General features: G+C 39.5%; 1 protein-coding gene across 4 annotated transcripts in view; it reads right to left on the bottom strand.

Annotated features, from left to right (window-relative positions):
- The window catches only part of Vti1a (vesicle transport through interaction with t-SNAREs 1A), a 345,424-nt gene extending 323,364 nt beyond the window's left edge, over positions 1-22,060 (bottom strand). For 3 of the 4 annotated variants that reach the window (XM_075974424.1, XM_075974427.1, XM_075974425.1), the window contains exons 1-2: positions 21,804-22,058; positions 4,937-4,995 (exon numbers count right to left, since the gene is read on the bottom strand). In XM_075974424.1, coding sequence (XP_075830539.1) covers positions 4,937-4,995; positions 21,804-21,897 — 153 coding nt within the window. In that variant the 5' untranslated portion in view covers positions 21,898-22,058. Of the gene's footprint in view, positions 1-4,936; positions 4,996-21,803 lie in introns of all 4 variants that reach the window. The other variant, XM_075974426.1, reaches the window with a different exon arrangement.
- Positions 22,061-22,092: the final 32 nt, after the last annotated feature.

The following is a 22,092-nucleotide window of genomic DNA, read 5'->3' as shown; positions in this document are numbered from 1 at the left end:
AATCGCTCCTGAAAAGATTCAGAAGGGAGATTCTGTTAATTATTTAGGTTATAAAATAGGTTTGCAAAAAATTAAGACACAAAAAGCACAAATTAGGAGAGATCGCCTACGGACTCTTAATGACTTTCAAAGACTGTTAGGAGACATTTCCAGTCTACGACCAGCTATTGGAATAACACCTGATCTAATAATTCATTTGAACAAAACCTTGGATGGTGATAAAGATTTAAACAGTCCCAGAGAATTAACAGCTGAAGCAGAAAAGGAACTGACAATGATTGAGGAAAAATTACAACAGGCACATGTGGACAGGGTGAATCCAGAGCTCGATTGTATTCTTGTCATACTACCATCAAAAATTTCTCCTACAGGAATTTTAATGCAGAGAGATGATATTATTTTGGAATGGATCTTTTTACCACATAAACCAAGTAAGAAACTGAAAACTTATGTGGAAAAAGTCTCTGAGTTAATTATAAAAGGCAAGCTGAGACTTCGTCAACTAGCAGGCATAGACCCAGCAGAAATTATAGTGCCCTTCACTGCTGATGAACTAAAGAAATTATGGGAAGATAATGAACCATGGCAAAGAGCTTGTGCTAATTTTTTGGGAGACATTAATAACAACTATCCAAAAAGCAAGCGGCTTAACTTCATAAAGAGAACTTCTTGGATTCTTCCTCGAATCGTCCGTGATGCTCCAATAACTGGAGCCCGTACATTCTATACTGATGCCAATAAATCAGGGAAGGCAGGTTACAAATCAGAAGACTTGGATAAGGTGGAACAAAGTCCGGATAATTCTGTCCAGAAGGCAGAATTATATGCCATTTTTATGGTGCTAAGGGATTTTAAAGAACCTATTAATATAGTTACAGATTCACAATACGCAGAAAGAGTTATTTTACATATTGAAACTTCTGAATTTATACCTGATTATACTGAACTAACCTCATTGTTTCTCCAGGTTCAAGATTTGATCAGGAACAGGCTTTGCCCTATGTACATAACACACATCCGATCCCATACGGGTCTGCCAGGTCCTCTAGCACAAGGTAAAGCAGAAATTGATCAATTACTGATTGGTACTGTTCTACAAGCCTCTGAATTTCATAAAAAACATCATGTTAATAGCAAAGGTTTGAAGAAAGAGTTTTCAATTACATGGCAACAAGCTAAGGAGATTGTAAAGAAATGCCCTACTTACTCTTTCTATAACCAAACGCCACTGCCTGCAGGGGCTAATCCAAAGGGCACCCAAAGGAATGAAATCTGGCAGATGGATGTGTTCCACTTTGCAGAATTTGGCAAATTAAAATATGTTCATCACACCATTGACACTTATTCAGGCTTTCAGTGGGCAACTGCTTTAAGTTCAGAAAAAGCTGATTCAGTAATCACTCATTTATTAGAAGTCATGGCTATCATGGGTATACCTACACAAATAAAAACGGACAATGGTCCTGCTTATGTTTCTAGGAAAATGAAACGGTTTTTTGATTATTACAATATCAAGCATGTTACAGGTATACCATACAATCCTACAGGTCAAGCAGTCATAGAAAGATCAAATCGAACTATAAAAGATATGTTGAACAAACAGAAAGGGGTGGAAAACACCCCCAGAAATAGGCTACATAATGCTTTGTTAACCTTGAATTTTCTCTACGCTAATGAGAAAGGAACAACGGCTGCAGAAAGACATTGGATAATGGAAAAGTCTACTGAACTAAATCAACCAGTTTATTTCAAGGATGTGCTGACCTCACAATGGAAGCCAGGATATGTGCTACGTTGGGGAAGGGGTTTTGCTCTTATCTCCACAGGTGAGGAAAAATTGTGGATACCATCAAAATTAATAAAGGTTCGGTTTGAAGAAGAGAAGCCACTTGGAACAGATAAATAACAATTCTTTCATAAGGATGGCGAACATACTGATGGTAAGAAATACAGATAGGTTGGAGGCAGGGTTCTTTTCTTATCTCCACAGGAAAATACTCATCTTCATAAAAATTGAGGGACCCTGAATATTTAATTACTGATGGATGGACACATTTTGTAAGTATTAATTTTTATTTATATATCTTATTAAACATTTCTTTATAAATATATAGAGCTGGTTTTGAAGTTGGACTCTGGCTCAGTCCCTCTCCAATTCCAAGCCTGTTAGTAAGAGAAAAACCCAGAGTTTCTGGAGTTTCTGTCTCATGTCAAGAGCCATGATGTGGGACAGAAAGAAATATGAGTTTAGAAAACATCCTTGCTTTTCTTCATATCTATCATACTTTTCATTGAATATATATATCATGCCTTTTATTGAATATATATATGTATGTATATATCTGTCTATATGATTAATGTTTAAGTTTTTCACAATGATCAATGAGTCTTTCCCGAAGTGACATTTGAAGTTTCCAGGAAGAAGATGGGGCCCCATAACAACAACTCCACCTGGTTGATATGACGTCATGATACTGATAGCGCTACTACAAGACCTGTTTTGGATACCAGCTGCACAAGACGATCCCAACTTGGTTAGCTGAAATGGTGCACATCTTGTACAACATTCTGGCCAGACCTGCACAAAATACTCAGAGACTATTGGCAATTTTAAAAGACATTGATCTTGAAATTTAACCATCATTTTACTTTCACAGGATCCCCCAGAAAGAACGTCGCCCCCATGACAGCTGGAAGTAATTCTAGAGGACGACGTCCCCTCTCCCAGTAAAGTTTGCCCTTGGGTTTAGGGACATCATTTAGGGGGTTGATTATAATTAGTATACGATTGAGGGTTGGGGGAGGAATTTTATAAGCTCAGGGATCATTTTGGAAAAAAAAAAAAGAGGGATGATGGGATAATAGACTTGTAATTGTGAGTTACTGTTTTTAGACAAATATATTGGTATAGATTCTTGTATATTGATACAAAGTTAAATTATATTGACTATTGTATGCATGCATGTTTCTATGTCTGTTTAAAACATTTTTATGTGTTGACATATATTGTATTGATATATAGATTGTATACATTTACCATATTGCAATGTACATTTCTAACTCTGATTAAGATACTTATATAATGTTTGTGCATTGATATATATTTACCATATTGCAATGTATATTTGTACAGTGTTTATATTTGGAGGTCATTATCCTCATTTGTTACACAGTTGTTTATTGTCTTAGTCTTTAAGTTAGATAGACATTGAGAATTATATAGATAAATAGTCATCTAAGTTTGTTATTTATAATCAGACTAATCAGGTTCTTTAGATATATAGAGATTATACTCAGTATAGATAGATAATCTTCAACCTCTTCAAAGAGCTGTAGAAAATGGCCTTTAATCTAACTCAGAGTTTCGTGATAGTGAGACACAATTGCTCCTGGCAACACCACTCCATTCCCGAGAGAATGTTGAGCACCAAAGACACTCCACCTGGAGCCTTTCTATTTGGCAGAACTGGCCTTTGGGCAAAGAAATGCCTGTAACTCAACCACTGACACAGATACAGAGCGTGCATCAATGGATAAAACAGGACTGTCATATCCTGCCAAGACAGGGTAAGATAGTTTTGAAAAGTTCCTTGCCTTTAATAATGGTATGTCAGTTATGTTAGGCCTTAGCCAAAATTGGTTGACTCAACATTGCAAACGAGACTTTGGGTGATTGCCCAGGTAGTCAGTTGTCTCTGTCAATTGTTGCACATTTTGGATATATCTCGTTTGTTGAGTAGTGTTTATTCCCTTCTCAGATCTTTGACTGAGTTGAAGATTATATAATTGTAGTTACTCTTTACATTATTTGGACTCCTTGAGATAGAATGTTTAGCAACGCTTTTGTTCTCAATATTGTTTGTTATATTTATTATTTGTTGTTATTGTATGTAGTTGTATTTGGTTTAGTTCTGTCTTATTTAGACAAAAAGGGGAGATGTAGGGATAATTCCCGCCCCTTAGGGGGCGTGTTCGCCTCGGGCTAATGTCTGCCTATAAATTTGGCGAGCGTGCTCCGAGCTGTCTCTTCTACTTTCCTGGTCTCCGCGGGAACGGTGGTTCTGTAAGTCTATTTCTACATTAAAACTATATATATTTTTACAAACTGTCTGCATTCGTTTACGCCGCTACAGGGCCTCAGACACATTTCCTAGCTTTCTAGAGGCAGATTCGTGGCGGCAGGATCTTGCCTCCTGTTGGGTGTAAGGTAAGAACTTTTGCGGTAGAGGTAAGAATCTCAGTGGCTGGATGCTCTGCTTCTCTGATCTTTCAGCTTCTCAGCTTTCACCCCCTAATATCTGACTCCAGGTTTTTACTAAGATCAGTTAGAAATTGTGCTACACCTGCCAGGGAAAAAAAGGTGGAGAGGTGGAGAGAACCTGGAGAAACTGAAGACACCTCATGCCAACCTCTGGCCTCTACACGTATGTATTTATGTGTATACACACATGCAAATGAACATGTACATACACACAGATACAGAAGAAATCTCCTATCTTCTGTGGGCATCCATAGAGACTGGCAGCTTTTTCAGCTTCCAAGCTGGTGGAAATCTCAGACCTCTGTCAGTTTTGAAAGACAAGTTATCCCACAAGGAATTGGTGAGAGTTAATGCTTATCACACAAGCAATGCACTTACCCTAGTGTGTGGTGTGCCTTTGTCAAACATCAGCTACTAAGATCATGTACTAATAGACTGGGTCTTAGGAGGTAATTCTGAAGGACTATAAATAAATTAGAGGCTGGCATTTAGCGAGCCATCTTTACTAGAAAGAATAAAATCTCTGGAAGTGATTAAATCCCCTTTAATCTGAAAAGCAATGAACTGTGAAGTGGAGCCTGAGTGCATACTGTTCCATGCATGCCCTAGCACACACAGCGGACTCCGGGGTTCAGCTCAAGGGGCTACGTTCAACACACCCCTGAGGCTACGCACCAATTCTCTGGCCTCTTCAAGCTCTTTCTCCACGCTGGCAACCATTTGCTTCTTCTCATCTAAAACAAGCAATAATATCAAAGAAATAATAATTATACAAGATAAATTGAATATGCAGTGGTTTTTAACTTTCTTAATGCTGCGACCCTTTAATATAGTTCCTCATGTTGAGGTGACACCCAAGCATAAAATTAATTTCATTGCTACTTCATAACTGCTACTATTATGAATCACAATGTAAACAACTCTATTTTCCTATTGTCTTAGGTGACCCTTCTAAAAGGGTCATTTGACCCCTTTTTACAACCCACAGGTTTAGACCCAATGCTCTAAAGTCTCTTATTTTTATATAGCCATCTCCTTTCTGATCAACCATATCAGAAAATATAAAGCAAGCAGATCATTCTTAGGGGGCTGAAGGCTCAGCATTTAAGAGCACTGGCTGCTCTTCCAGAGGTCCTGAGTTCAATTCCCAACACCCATAAGGTGGCTCACTGTCAGGGCTCGTAGGTCCCAACATAGAAACTATTTTTTCCTAACTCAACTGGTACGGAGGCGCAAGAAATAATGAGACACAGTTCACACAGCCATCTCGGAAGGGCATCCATTCCTGAAGATCTACCCGTGTTTATTACACAAAACACCTTTTATCCCCCAGGTAAACCAAGGTGGATACTCATTAATATTCTCTTTCCAGGGGACATGGGGCTAGCAAAACACCTACAACTTAAGTCAACAGCTTTGGAAAATGCCTCTCCCCAAACTACGTTTTTAACAAAAGAAAAGGAGCCATACATCCTGGCCTTTGTTAGATGGCTATCTTGCTTGTTTGGCAGGATTACAGCTGCCTAATGGCCAATGAGCCTGTCTGTAAATATTTTGTATGAAATATGGGCCCACAGCTCACAACCATCTATATGGAATATGATGCCTTCTTCTGGTATGGAATATACATCCAGACAAAACACCCATATTCATAAAATACATAAATAAATAACTCTTTAAAAAATACTCTTTAGTGGGTCACAAACTACATTAAACATTGACTCTGCAATATGTAGAAATACATAATCCAAGGAAGGGCCTAATTTTTAAGTGGTCATATATTTATAAGAGAGACTAAAAAGAACCTTGCTTCCTGTTAGAGATTATGCCAATAGCAGCTACAGTGGTGACCTGAGAAATCTGCTAAGTCATCATTGCAATAAATTGAAATCACTGATTTGTGACTATAATTTAATACTCGTATATAAAACACTTCCACAAGCTGGGACAAGGCTTGTAACTCCTTACTATTATGATTTCAATAGTGCTAAGAAGAAGGTATGAGGCTGAAGAGAGAGGGCTCAGCCGTGCAGAACACTGGTGCTCCTGCAGGGACTCAAAGACAGTTCTTAGAACTTACATGGTGACTCACAACTGTCTGCACCTCCAGATCCAATGGGAGCTGGAAGGGGACCTCCTCCAGCATTGCATGCATGTGGTGCACACACATGCAAGCAAACATTTATGTGCAGAAAACAAAATTTTAGAAAACTTTGTTTAAAAGGGGTAACGTTAAGATAGAAGAAACAAATACTTAAAATCTTGACTTCTGATTCCAAACCCAAACCCACTGACTTACTCATTGGCTTGGGATCCTGGACAATAAGTGGTTTATTCCTGAAACTTGGCCTGTGTTTTCTAAATGGAGTTTTAAAATATACATGTATGTGTGTGTGTCCCAATGAATGCCTTTTATACTGAGGTGTTGAGTCTCAATGGTTTATTTAGACACTGTAACAACAAGCCATTATGGAACCATGGCTACCTTCTCTAGGAAGTCATCAAATTCATTCACAGACACCACCTACATTTCGTGTTGACCACTTTTAGTTTTCTGCTCAGCACCCTCTTCTTCAAGCAAGACAAAGAAATGCTGCTTTCTTATGCAATTCTGCCTTCCAGTCAACAGCTGGACTCAATCCCTTGCTCACACTGGTAGTGTCAAACACTACCGCAGCAGGTGATCAAGATTAACATCAGCAATGAAAAAGGCATATTGAGCATATCCTTTTGACATTGTGGGAAGAAAATAACCAATCTGGGTCGGTCTTCGCTAAAACCCATTATCCCAGGCTAATAATAAGAGGTAAAACAAACAAAGAAGTGGGAAAACCCCAATCAAGGAGTGTTCTGCCAGTGTCTGTTACTCCAGTAAAACCATGTGCTCATTCAAAGCAAGGCATTCTGAACTTACAGCCCATAGGAGTCTAAGGAGCCATGACTGCTTCATCTTTTGTAGGATCCATGCAAAAGGGAATGTTGTTTAAAAAGGAAAAGAATTTTTTCTAGTTTTAACTAAGACAATGTGAATAAAGTATGAACTTCAGTCTGATGTAGGAGGGTCTTCTATCTATCTATCTATCTATCTATCTATCTATCTATCTATCTATCTGTTGCTTTCACTGGTTAATTAATAAAGAAAACTGCTTGGCCTGATAGGTCAGAACATAGATAAGCGGGGAATACAGAACAAAATTGTGGGAGGAAGAAAGCAGAGACAGGCAGACACCGTGAATCTCCGGCCCGAGACAGCCATAGGTTAGGATCTTTCCTGGTAAGCCACAGCCTCGTGGTGCTACACAGATTTAATGGAAATGGGTTAGATCAATATGTGAGAGTTACCCAATATGGGGCTGGAGATAATGGGCCACGCAGTATTTAAATGAATACAGTTTCTATGTTATTATTTCCGGGGCTAAGCTAGCCGTGCGGGAGCGGGGCAGGATGAAAAGCAGGCCTGCTTGCCTCATCACTACAACAAAGTGGCACCAAACGTGGGGCTAAATCCACTTAAAAACCTGAGAGGGATTAAAAATAAGGGAAAGAGAATTTAACACAGCTTTTTGCTGTTTTCTAGGTTGTGCTGTGGAGAGATTTCCTGTTTCAGCAATAGCAGCAAAAAAAAAAGCCGCCCCATTTTAAAACGCAGCTTCCTAGGCTGTGACACCAGTACAAACTCCGGCTTTAAAGCATTTCAATGGCTTTTATGAGACTGGATGTTTGTGTGCCCACTCGGGATTGGGAAGAAAGTACTCTGAGACCATGCCAATGGCTCAGTGCTCCCTGCCTGGGCAGACTGTGGGATCAGGCTTAGGTAGACGAGAGAGCACTATTTCTGCAGCCATACAGAGATGTTTTCAGGCTACACAGTGCTCTATGTGGCAGATTTGGCTGTAATTGAATGAAAAGGGTTTCTGTGCTGCACGCTCAGTCTCAGAGTTAAACTGCTGAGTGTGGCTCCTACCTGGCAGCCCCAGAGCTAGCAGAAATCATACATTCACCATTTTGAAATAGGAGAGAGGTGAAGCCAACATCCAGAGCAGCCTGCCGCTCTGCAGCTCAAAGGCACAACTGATTCAGAGTCACAAGCGGATCTGCCATGTTGGACTAGGCATGGCAAGCCCACAGTACCTGTTTTTGACCTAGGAATGTCACAGCTTAGATTCTTAAGCACTTAGTGATTTAAAGGCGCAAAACAAAAATGTTCTTGAACAGTAGAAAATTAAAGACAATGCAATAGGACAGATTCAGACATAAAATACCTCTAAATGGGTCATAGTGTTAGACTTACGTAGGCTTGGGAGAGAGAAGAAACAGAATATAGAGAATAAAGTTAATGCCTTTAAAAAAAAGGTAAAGTCTTTAAAGAGACAGAGTAAAGATAGTTATAGACTAAAAAAATAGAAAAATAAGCCACGTAAAATGGAAAATTCATAGAGAGCCTGGATTCTGTATATTATTGTATTTTCTTTCAATTTTTTGACTGTGACAGAGCTAAGTAAAGAAAGATGGTTCATTGTATGGACTGAGAAACTAAAGGATGTATATTATAAAGCTATCTTGACTTCAGAATTTGGGTCTAAGGATATGATGCTTTAGAAAGGAGGTTCTTCCTTTTGTTTTCACAGAGGATAAGACCCTATGGATTGCTTCTGTCCCAATATGGTATGATAGACCACGCCCTCCTGAAAGGTTGTTGTGAATACCCTCAAAAAATTACTTCACTCAACTGGTGACTGAGATGTACCTAACACACAAGTTATACCATGAAAGACCTAAATAACAGCGCCCCCATTCAGCATGAAGCAGTTTGGAGAGAAATAACTACATCAATATTCCTAGATATTGTTTATAAATGTTCTTCTACATTTAAAGAGGGATATGATATATATATGAATAATTTACATTGGTATAAATTTTATTATATGTATATGTATTTCTGATCTTGATTAAGGTATTGTGATTATGTAGTTCATTTAAAAATGTAACATATAATTGGGAAATATAGGTTGTTAATTGATAATCATCAATAATAATCAAGCTTGTAGTCATGTTAGATTTTCTAGATATTTAGAGATACATTTCAGTTAGATAGGCATTCTTCATATCTTTCAAAGACTACAGAATATGGCATTTAAATGTTTTAATAACTTAGGCTTTTCGTGCCAATGAGACAAGTCTGCTCCTGGCAGCACCAATCTACTTCAAGAGGAAAATGGGCATCGAAGAGGCTCCTTATGGAGTTGGTTAGTCATTTGGGCAAGAAACTGCTCTTGCCTGGACTGTTGCATATACTGGATACAAAGAACCTGAAGAGAGAGGACTGCTGAACTTGCCTAAAGGTGAGCTGATCCTTCGGGATTCCTGATTCATGAAAGTTTGTAAGACATTCTGCAGGACACAGCAGAAAGTGACTGAAGTGCCTTTGAAATTTCCTGCTTCATGGAAATGTCTGCTGGATACTATGGGCCTGTAGGCTGAAGATGGATGCTCCAACGGTACAGAAAAACTTTGAGTGACTGTCTAGGCAGCGAGATGTCTCTGTCATTTCTGGAGTTTTGGAAGTTGCTTACTTCTCATTTACTTAGGTAATATTATATCCTTCTGGAGTCTTTGATGGAGTTGAAAAATAGATAGTTATAGTTTTCCTTTGTTATAAGATAAAATATATATATATATATATATATATATATATATATATATATATTGTAACTGTAATTCTTGCTTCATAACTGTTTTGCTATATGTAATTTTACTATGTTAAAGTTAAAGCCTTTCTTTTTTGTTTAAACAGAAAAAGGGGAAATGATGTAGGAGGGTCTTCTATCTATCTATCTGTTGCTTTCACTGGTTAATTAATAAAGAAAACTGCTTGGCCTGATAGGTCAGAACATAGATAAGCGGGGAATACAGAACAAAATTGTGGGAGGAAGAAAGCAGAGACAGGCAGACACCGTGAATCTCCGGCCCGAGACAGCCGTAGGTTAGGATCTTTCCTGGTAAGCCACAGCCTCGTGGTGCTACACAGATTTAATGGAAATGGGTTAGATCAATATGTGAGAGTTAGCCAATAAGGGGCTGGAGATAATGGGCCAGGCAGTATTTAAATGAATACAGTTTCTATGTTATTATTTCCGGGGCTAAGCTAGCTGTGCAGGAGCAGGGCAGGATGAAAAGCAGGCCTGCTGGCCTCATCACTGCAACATCAGTCAACACCAAATAATACGGATTCAGGACCTGTAGCAAATATATCAAGGTGCGGTGTTAACAGAGGTCACTGGCATGGGTAAATGGAGTTATTTTTGTGAGTTTTATATTTCAACTGTTTTAAAAAAAATAAAAATAAAAGTTTAGGGCCAGGAGTACAGCTGGCTAAGTGTGTGTTTAACAAGAGATAAGGCCTTGAGTCCAACCCCCCGGAACACAAATATAAAATGAAGCTATGACTTAAATTAACTAAACTGCCCAAGGGTGAAAAATCCCTCTGGATTTTGGGTGTAGCCAATGTGTGTAAATTTAAACACTGAAACAGGTGCATATACACACACATGACACAAATTTCTATGTGTCTACTATCCAAAGATGACTAAAATCCCAAACACTTATTTATAAAGCATAACTGTCATAGGTGACAACTGATGGCTGTTCTCCCAGTAAAATCAACTGAAAAGTATCCTATCTGCCAGCTTCCATGGTCTCCTAAACCTTCCAGGGTGACACAGTTCCTCGTTAGATCCAAGTATCTTCTAAAAGACACCTGCTTGCCCCATCACTGCTACTCCCCTTCCTCAATTCCCTTCCTTCTTGATATCCTGAATTCAAAACCATTTCCACTTCCACATCCCAAAGCCCTCAGCACCTGCTTTTCCTGAAATGTAGGTTTTCATCAAGAGCCTTTAACCTCACTGTATGTCAGGCACAGAAAGGAGGTGAGTGTTACGGGAGGTCCTCCCACTCCTCCAGCCTATCACCGCTGAGATACCAGCCCATTGGGGTGTGGTCTCTCTCCCTTTAAAAAAGCGGCCACTTCCCTCTCCTCTCTTTCTTCACTTCCTGCTCCGCCGGCGACTAGACTTCCTTCCTGGTTATGCAGAGGGCTGACAGTGATCTGTAAGTTTTTTCCCCTTTAAATAAATACCACCCTATTAATCATAATTCCAAACTGGTGTGGCATTGTTTATGACTTACATCTTCAATTGGCACCCAATGTTTGGTTTTAGAACCTCTTCTTTCCCCGCTTGGCTGCCGGCCGTGGCTTGGCGGGAGCCCTCCCTTCCTCAGCCACCTCCTGTGCCTTGCGGCAGCGGCCTTGGCCTCCCCACATGGATTTAAACTCCACAGGCCCGTGTAGTCTCTGCCCGCGTGGTTTGCTCTTTTCTGAGTCGTTTTTAAATCTCCCTTGCCAGCACAGCTCTTAAGTGGCGCGAACCAGAGCACGCGGTTGCTGAAAGCTGCAACCCCTCAGGGTGACTCTGCCACGTGGAGGCATAAGCGGCTTCCAGGTTGCTCTTCTCTACCCCTGGATTCTGGTTTCTGGTTCCATCTCTGGAATTGATTTAATTACATTTACTTTGTTGAGCAACTTACATTTTCCAGTTTTTAACAAATACTAGGCGGACTCTAAAACAGGACCCTGTTTTCGTCGAGACTTGGCAACAGCGCCACCTGCTGGATAATAGGTAATATGGCAGTTCTCGTTTCCAACGCGAATTTTACTGTTCTGGTTACCAATACAATGGGTTATATCATGCAAGGTTTATATGACTATGGGGATAACTTAATTTACTGGTTACTAGGTTTCAGTATTCTTTTGAATATTCTATCATTTAGGAAGATCATGGCACTCCTAAGAACCATACAATCTTTACTAGAAACTCATGCAGGTCAGGAGATTCAGGATTCAAAAGAGACAATAATAAAGACAATAATAAGAAGACTTGAAATGATTGAAGAAATGATTGGAGCTACTGAACAGAGTAATAAGGCACAAGGACAGGATACAATGCCAACACCAGCTATTAGGACTGGCTTACCCAAGGTTTTAGCGGCATACCCTATACTTAATTCTGACAAAGCGTCAACTTCTAAAGGCTCAAAGAGAGTCAGAGAAGCTAGATGGACGCCAATAGCAATGAATGATCTAAAAGAAATTAAGCAAGCTATTGTTAATTTTGGCTTGCACTCTGCATATGTAAAGGAAATGATAAGGACTTGGGCTTCTAATGCTAGAGCTACCCCCCATGATTTCCATCAGTTAGTGTCTGCAGTTTTAGATAATGGACCTTCCTTGATGTTTGGAATTTATTTCAGAGAAGAATCCAAACATATGGAACAGCAAGGAAGAGCAAAAGGTATTGAGATTTCCCAAGATCAAATTCTTGGTGCAGGAGAATATGCTGATCCACAGGTCCAAGCTCTTTATGATGATGAAATACTGTGTCTATGTCACCAAGCAGCTTTAAATGCTTGGAATAGGATACAAGATCCAGCAAAAAGGGTTGAATCATATACCAGAATTAGGCAGGGACAGAGAGAACCCTTTATTGACTTTTTACAAAGATTAATTAAGGCTCTGGACATAGGGGTAACAGACCCAGAATCTAGACGAATACTTCTTGAATCTCTAGCTTTTGAGAATGCAAACATAGAATGTGAAAAGATAATTTGGCCTTTAAAGTCTAGATCAGCACCTATGGATGAATGGATTCAGCATACGATGAATGTTGAGATGTTTAGCTATAACGATGAATCTTGGGTAGGAGAAGCGATTTCCACAGCAATGAGGAGACATCAAACTGCCAGGTGTTTTAATTGTGGTAAATTAGGACATCTGAAAAGGGATTGCAGGCACAGAATTTCTAGGAATATTATCTCCTCTGGGAATGACAAAAGTAGGAGACCTAGGCCTTCAGGTATATATAGGAGATGCGGTAAAGGCCGACATTGGTCCAATGAATGCAGGTCAACAACAGACAAACAAGGCAACCCGATACCGTCGGGAAACTCCTTGAGGGGCCTCTCGCAGGCCCCCAAGACAACAGTGGCCCAGTCATTTCCAGTCACAGTGGAGAACGTGCCTCACCAAGAAAATTAAAAGCTCCAATTTCTGCTGTAAAAAGTAATACTGGTCTAAATGATGAAATCCGTGTGGAGGATGAGTCAAAAAACCCAGTTGGACAGAGTAAACGTATATTTTGGCAGACTTCTATTAATGATCAAAGACCAAAGCTAAGAGTCTGTATAAATGGCACTTTTATTGAAGGCTTATTAGACACAGGTGCGGATGTAAGTATCATTACGCCAGAATCTTGGCATCCGGATTGGCCTCTTCAAGAGGTAGATGTTCAGTTCCTGGGAATTGGAACCCTATCTCGTGTAAAACAAAGCACAAGATGGGTTGAATGCATAGGGCATGAAGGGCAAATAGGAAGACTAAGGCCATATATATCCAATATTGCCATAAATTTATGGGGCCGTGACCTGCTACAGCAATGGAATACCCAGATTAACATTCCTGTAGTTCCAGGAACTCATAATTCTGGGAAGGATATGATGAGGTATTATGGAAAAAGGTCACCAGCCATTCAGGCTGCACAAGAACATACAGCAAATACCAAACCTTTAGAGGTACCAACAGCCCTACCTTTAAAATGGCTAACTGAGAAGCCAATATGGATCAAACAGTGGCCTCTAGCTGAAGATAAACTACAGGCATTGGAAAGGCTGGTGCAGGAGCAACTAGATGCTCACCACATTGAAGAATCAACCAGCCCTTGGAATTCTCCTGTGTTTGTTGTAAAAAAGAAATCTGGTAAATGGAGAATGGTGACAGATCTAAGAGCTGTCAACAAAGTAATTCAACCTATGGGCCCACTACAATCTGGAATTCCTTTGCCTTCTCTGTTACCAAAAGGATGGCCTCTTATAGTTATTGATTTGAAAGATTGTTTTTTCACTATACCGTTACAAGAAAAGGATAGAGAAAAATTTGCCTTCACGGTGCCTACTTATAACAATTCTCAGCCTAATAGGAGATATCAATGGACTATCCTCCCACAGGGTATGCTCAATAGTCCTACATTGTGCCAATATTTTGTAAGTAAGCCATTGGAAATATTTCGTAAACAATTCCCCAAGTCCATAATTTATCATTACATGGATGACATCTTGTTATCTGATTCAAATAAAGATACTTTAGAAAGGATGTTTGAAGAAGTAAAGAAAGTCTTGCCTAGGTGGGGATTACAAATTGCCCCTGAAAAGATTCAAAGAGGAAACTCTATTAATTACCTAGGTTACAGAATAGGGTTAGAGAAAATTAAAACGCAAAAGACACAAATTAGGAGAGACCGGTTAAAGACTCTTAATGACTTCCAAAGATTGTTAGGAGACATTTCCAGTCTACGACCAGCTGTTGGGATAACACCTGATCTAATAGTTCATTTAAACAAAACCTTAGATGGTGATAAAGATTTGAATAGTCCAAGAGAACTGACAGCTGAAGCAGAAAAGGAACTGACAATGATTGAGGAAAAATTACAGGAGGCACATGTGGATAGGGTGAACCCAAATCTTAGCTGCATCCTAGTCATATTGCCTTCCAGAATTTCTCCTACAGGGATTCTAATGCAGAGGGAAGATATTATTTTAGAGTGGATATTTATACCTAATAAACCAAGTAAAAAATTAAAAACTTATGTGGAAAAAGTCTCTGAATTAATTATAAAAGGTAAGCTGAGACTTCGTCAACTAGCAGGTATAGACCCAGCAGAAATTATAGTGCCTTTTACTACTGAAGAAATAAAAAAGTTATGGGAAGACAATGAACCGTGGCAAAGAGCTTGTGCTAATTTTTTGGGAGAAATTAATAGCAACTATCCTAAAAGTGGTAGACTTAACCTCATAAAAAGAACTTCTTGGATTCTTCCTAGAATTGTACGTGATGCTCCAATAACTGGAGCCCGTACGTTCTATACTGATGCAAATAAATCAGGGAAAGCAGGTTACAAGTCAGATGGATTGAGTAAGGTGGAACAAAGCCCTTATAATTCTGTCCAGAAGGCAGAATTATATGCCATTCTTATGGTGCTAAAGGATTTTAAAGAACCTCTTAATATAGTTACAGATTCACAATATGCAGAAAGAGTTATCTTGCATATTGAAACCACGGAATTTATACCAGATGACACAGAGTTGACTTCATTGTTTATCCAGGTACAAGACATAATCAGGAACAGGCTTTGTCCGATGTACATAACACACATCCGTTCCCATACAGGTCTGCCTGGTCCTCTAGCCCAAGGCAACGCTGAGATTGACCAATTATTGATTGGAAGTGTGTTGCAGGCCTCGGAATTTCATAAGAAGCATCATGTCAATAGTAAAGGCCTAAAGAAAGAATTTTCCATTACTTGGCAACAAGCTAAGGATATTATAAAGAGATGTCCTACTTGTTCTTTCTATAATCAAACACCATTGCCTGCAGGGAGTAACCCAAAGGGTACTAAGAGAAATGAAATCTGGCAGATGGATGTGTTCCACTTTATGGAATTTGGTAAATTAAAATATGTACACCACACCATAGACACGTATTCAGGTTTTCAATGGGCTACTGCCCTGAGCTCAGAAAAGGATGATTCAGTAATCACACATTTATTGGAAGTTATGGCCATCATGGGTATACCTGCGCAAATAAAGACAGATAATGGTCCAGCATATGTATCTAAGAAAATGAAACACTTTTTTGATTATTATAATATAAAACACATTACAGGTATACCAAATAATCCTACAGGTCAGGCAGTTATAGAAAGATCAAATCGTACTATAAAGGATATGCTGAACAAACAGAAAGGGACTGAAAATACCCCCAGAAATAGATTACATAATGCTTTATTAACCTTGAATTTTCTTGACGCTAATGAGAAAGGAACGACAGCAGCAGAAAGACATTGGATAATGGAAAAGTCTGCTGAACTAAATCAACCGATTTATTTCAAAGATGTGCTGACCTCTCAATGGAAGCCAGGAGATGTGCTACGTTGGGGAAAGGGTTTTGCTCTTGTTTCCACAGGAGAAGAAAAATTGTGGATACCATCAAAATTAATAAAGTTTCGATTTGAAGAGGAGAAACCTCTTGGAAAGGAGAAATGACAACTTATCCACAATGATGATATTCATACAGGTGGTAAGAAAAACATATAGAATGGGGGCAGGGTTCTGTTCTTATCTCCACAGGAAAACACTCATCTTTGAAAAATTCAAGGGACCCTGGATATTTGGATACTGACAGATGGAAAAATACCTGCCCAATAGGAAATATCAAGAAAACTGAAAGGGTTGTGTAAGTAATATTAAACCATATTTCTAAATTTATAAAGCTGGTTTTGAAGTTGGACTCTGGCTCAGTCCCTCTCCAATTCCAAGCCTGTTAGTAAGAGAAAAACCCAGAGTTTCTGGAGTTTCTGTCTCATGTCAAGAGCCATGATGTGGGACAGAAAGAAATATGAGTTTAGAAAACATCTTTGCTTTTCTTCATATCTATCATACTTTTCATTGAATATATCTATCATGTCTTTCATTGAATATATATATGTGTGTGTGTGTGTGTGTGTGTCTATATGATTAATGTTTAAGTTTTTCATAATGAACAATGAGTTTTTCCTGAAGTGACATTTGAAGTTTCCAGGAAGAAGATGGGGCCCCATAACAACAACTCCACCTGGTTGATATGACGTCATAATACTGATAGCGCTACTACAAGACCTGCTTTGGGTACCAGCTGCATAAGACAGTTCCAACTTGGTTAGCTGAAATGGTGCACATCTTATACAACATTTTGGTCAGACCTGCACAAAATACTCAGACTATTGGCAATATTAAAAGACATTGATCTTGAAATTTAACCATCATTTTACTTTCACAGGATCCCCCAGAAAGAACGTCACCCCCATGGCAGCTGGAAGTAATTCTAGAGGACAACGTCCCCTCTCCCAGTAAAGTTTGCCCTTGGGTTTATGGACATCATTTAGGGGTTGATTATAATTAGTATACGATTGAGGGTTGGGGGAGGAATTTTATAAGCTCAGGGATCATTTTGAAAAAAAAAAGAGGGATGATGGGATAATAGATTTGTAATTGTGAGTTACTGTTTTTAGACAAATATATTGATATAGATTCTTGTATATTGATACAAAGTTAAATTATATTGACTATTGTATGCATGCATGTTTCTACCTCTGTTTAAAACATTCTTATGTATTGACATATAGTGTATTGATATATATATTGTATATATTTACCATATTGCAGTGTACATTTCTAACTCTGATTAAGATACTTATATAATGTTTGTGTATTGATATATATTTACCTACTGCAATATATATTTGTACATTGTTTATATTTGGAAGTCATTGTCCTCATTTGTTTCACAGTCGTTTATTGTCTTAGTCTTTAAGTTAGATAGATATTGAGAATTATATAGACTAACAGTCATCTAAGTTTGTCATTTATAATTAGACTAATCAGTTTCTTTAGATATATAGAGATTATACTCAGTATAGATAGATAATCTTCAGCTTCTTCAAAGAGCTGTAGAAAATGGCCTTTAATCTAACTCAGAGTTTTGTGGTAGTGAGACACAATTGCTCCTGGCAACACCACTCTATTCCCGAGAGAATGTTGAGCACCAAAGACACTCCACCTGGAGCCTTTCTTTTTGGCAGAACTGGCCTTTGGGCAAAGAAATGCCCATACCTCAACCACTGACAAAGATACAGAGCGTGCATCAATGGATAAAACAGGGCTGTCTTATCCTGCCAAGACAGGGTAAGATAGTTTTGAAAAGTTGCTTGCCTTTGAAAATGGTGTGTCAGTTATGTTAGGCCTTAGCCAAAGTTGGTTGCTTCAACGCTGCTAATGTGACTTTGGGTGATTGCCTAGGTAGCTAGTTGTCTCTGTGATTTGTTGCACGTTTTGGAAGTTGTTTTACTGAACTTCCTAATTAACCAGATAACATTATTTCCCTTCTCAGATCTTCGATGGGGTTGAAGACTATATAGATGTAGTTACTTTTCTCTCATGACTTGGCCAAGTTATTTATTATACAAGACCTAAGCTAGTTAGAATAGGATATTTGTACTTATTGTATATAATTTCATAGTAGGTTTAGAACTCTCTTATTTAAACAAAAGGGGGAGGTGTTACGGGAGGTCCTCCCACTCCTCCAGCCTATCACCGCTGAGATACCAGCCCATTGGGGCGTGGTCTCTCTCCCTTTAAAAAAGCGGCCACTTCCCTCTCCTCTCTTTCTTCACTTCCTGCTCCGCTGGCGACTAGATTTCCTTCCTGGTTATGCAGAGGGCTGACAGTGATCTGTAAGTTTTTTCCCCTTTAAATAAATACCACCCTATTAATCATAATTCCAAACTGGTGTGGCATTGTTTATGACTTACGTCTTCAGGTGAGGATCTAAAGTCAAGGTTCTCTTTAAAGTAGTTGAGAGGACAAAGTCTGAGCTGGAGCCTGGCCAAGCCTGCCCACTGCTGAAGGAAGCACAGCTGAAAGAATATCCCCTAAGGTCAGTCTGCTATGCTTTCTCTTGTTTATGTTGCATGCCTCATTTGCATTTTAAAGCATTCTAAGATTAAAATGTCCACCCTTTCCTTCCCATTCTTCAGGTGGAAGAGGCAAGCTTACAGAGGCCAAGACATCTGATCACAACTACATTTGTAGTAAGTTTAGGCAGGCGAGGAATCCTAACAGGTCTGACAGCAACAGCCCAAGCCTTAATCACTTTGCCAAAATACGTTCTTGGTACATTCTAACTGTAACCCTTAGGTCTCTGTGAATGGGGAGAAGAGCAAAATGAAATTCTGGTGAGGGTCCTCCAAGATGCCTGTCGTAATAGAAGTTCTGCCCTGTGGAGAACTGTTGTGCTAAGCAATTCACCCCCCAATACCACAAAATCAGGAATTTTTAAAATCAAGAGAGTTATGGTCGCAGCTCATTGATTTTCCTGACTTTTGAACAAAACAGTAATCATTAAAAATCAATCTTTAAATTCAGTAGCCACAGAGTATTCATTAAGGGACCCACCTTCTAAAAATCACAGCTATTAAAATTAGTTAAGATTCAAACACTTCAAAGAGCAAAGATTTTTTATTCAAAAAGTATTACAGAGTAATCAAGTTTCTTTTTAAAATAAAATTTCAGAATTTTTTTTTCTATTCTACTTGGAAGTCACCGCAATACGTATACATGTACAATAGAGCAGTTCATTTCCACAGATTCTGGGTACTCCAACCTACATAAATTACCTTGACATTAAGGTTTGTTCCAATTTCTTTTTATCTTCTTATTCCAAGTAAATAATAGCTCATCTTTTGGTCTACTTCAGCTGAGTGACACAACCATTATGATGTTGTGGGATATTATAATTACTAGTTATAATATGGATATAAAAATATGGAGAAATAAAAAGCAGTATGTTGCTGAGTGTACTGCTTTTGCTATGTTACATTATTAATTCCTGTTAGTTCATAAACTCATGAAAAAAATATTTTTTCTATCAATTAGGAGCAGATTTAAAAGGGAGCAAGCACAAATCATTATTAAGAGGAAAACCACTGTATTTTAAAGTCATTTAATTATTCAAGTACACATTTTTTTCCCACAATACCAGCAATACAATCTCCTTTCAAATGAAATATGGTTAGTCTGTTTGGGCCTCATGTTACATTACATATAAGAAGAGGCATGACAATATCTTTATTTTTTAAGACATTTAACTCAACTGTTTCCTTCTATGTGGTAAGAATTTTAAACACAAAGACAAGAAAACTCAGTTGTAACAAAATCTAGTTTCTCAGAAAAGGTCAACACAATTCTGTACCCTGGATGACATTACTTTGCAAAACAGTCTCTCAATACTAAAGTATTTGCCCAAGAAATATTTCTATTGCTAAAAACAAACAAAAGACACATTAAAATTCAACACGAGCAAACTCCAACTGCAGCTACAAATCCTGGTACTCTGAGGTTCTGGGGCTCAAGTCAAAGGCAGAAGTCTCAGACAACAGTGACAACAAAATCAAGATGATCTTGGGCAACGGAGAAAAGTGGGACTGAAGAGAAGAGGCGAGGCGAAGTATCATGAAGGCAGGAGGCCATTATCCACTTTGTCCACCAAAAACTCTGAGGCAACACAGCTCCGTGGTACATGCTACCTTGGTTTTCTCCTCTTGTTCCCTCCCTTGGACTCTAACCTCTTTAAGACATCATCCACCTCCTTCAGAACTAAATGGGACTTCGGGATGGAGAGGGATGTAAGGTCAGAGGTCCTGGCTTCAAGCAAATATCCCTAGTAACAGAAAACAGGTGAGAGGGGGGACAAAGAAATAAAGGAAGAAAATTATTTATAAAACAAAGATTGGGGGGAATTCTGGAATGGGGATGAGGAACAAGTTAGATCCAAGAGAAGTTACTGTTGGCATCTTGGATTGTCTGGGTAAGAAAGCGATATTACCCACAATTCTGGAGGAATCATCTTTTCTAGACAGTGTGCTCCAGGGCTGAAGTAGAGACAAGTTCAGAGGCCCAACAATCGTTTGATTTCCCTAATGAAACTGAGCCAAAAATTAATAAGAAAACTCACACTTTGTTCCTAACTACTTAAGCTAAATCTGTACTTAAAGAAAAATCGACCCTAAAACACTATCTTACAAGTCACAATATGCCATATTATAATCACCTGCTTGTCCACAAAAGCATTCTTTGGAGCCTTTGGAAAAGAAATGCCAAGGAGATCAGACATGACTCCCACCTTCACACTGCTGACAACCTAGCAGAGAGCGTGATAGCTGGGGGATGCGGGATTTTAGACAGGAACAAAATTACCCTGTACCAAGTTTTAAAAAAAAATGAGTTATAAAACCCAAGAAGGATGAAAAACCCACAACTGGGGCAGAGGTCTGAAAACTATGAATCCTAACAAGAGCTACCCAAAGGGCTTCACAGATGTGTGCCACTTAATCTTGAACGAGGTACGAGTCTCTCTAACCAAGAAGGAAGTTTTGAAAGAGTATGAACACTTGCCTAGGAGACAACTTCTAAGTGTCAAGAGTTGGGCTAGAATCCAGGCATTCCAGCTCGTCACTCTAACGTGCCGCAAATAAGGATAACAGCACTATTTAATAAACAACATTGCTGCATTTAGAGACCCACAATCTTGACACTTCCATACATTTTTTTTAATAATCTTACTTTATAATTTACGGGGGGGGGGGCGGAATCAAGATGCAGAGCAGTATTTCCAAGCTTTCAGAGCCATTGGGTAGGAATCCAACACCACCCCCCATGGTACCCATGCGCGGGAGGGGGGCTCTCTGCATTGGAAGCACGTTAGGAGTCGAGACACCCCCCTCCCGGGGACGCCAGCACCGCCCACAGCGCCCCCACTAAGAAGACCAGCTTGCCCAGGCGGCGCTTCGCCGCTCCCGGCTCTCCAGTCCGCCCCCGCCCGGCTGGGCAGGGTACTCACCGGGAGGGAGCCGAGGGACCCTGGAAATCTTGCTGGTGATCTCAGCAGTGAGCACTGCAAAGTCCTGCTCGTAGCCTTCGAAATCGGAAGACATGGCAGCTCGGAAATGGCCAGCCGGAGCCGGGGTCTAGCTCCGAGAGAACTCACGAAGGGGGCCGGGCCTCAGCGCAGAGACCCTGAGAAGCCTCCACAGCACAGCAGGGACGGGGACGGGGACGCCTCCCAGCCCAGTCGCTTCCTGGTTGTTCTTCGCAATCCTTGTCCCCCGGAAATTGAGGGGGATGCGTCT

Source organism: Microtus pennsylvanicus, chromosome 5 (assembly GCF_037038515.1).
Source record: "Microtus pennsylvanicus isolate mMicPen1 chromosome 5, mMicPen1.hap1, whole genome shotgun sequence".
NCBI classification, from domain to species: domain Eukaryota; kingdom Metazoa; phylum Chordata; class Mammalia; order Rodentia; family Cricetidae; genus Microtus; species Microtus pennsylvanicus.
The sequence above is the reverse complement of the archived record's forward strand: the minus strand, read 5'-3'. Positions and strand labels throughout refer to the sequence as shown.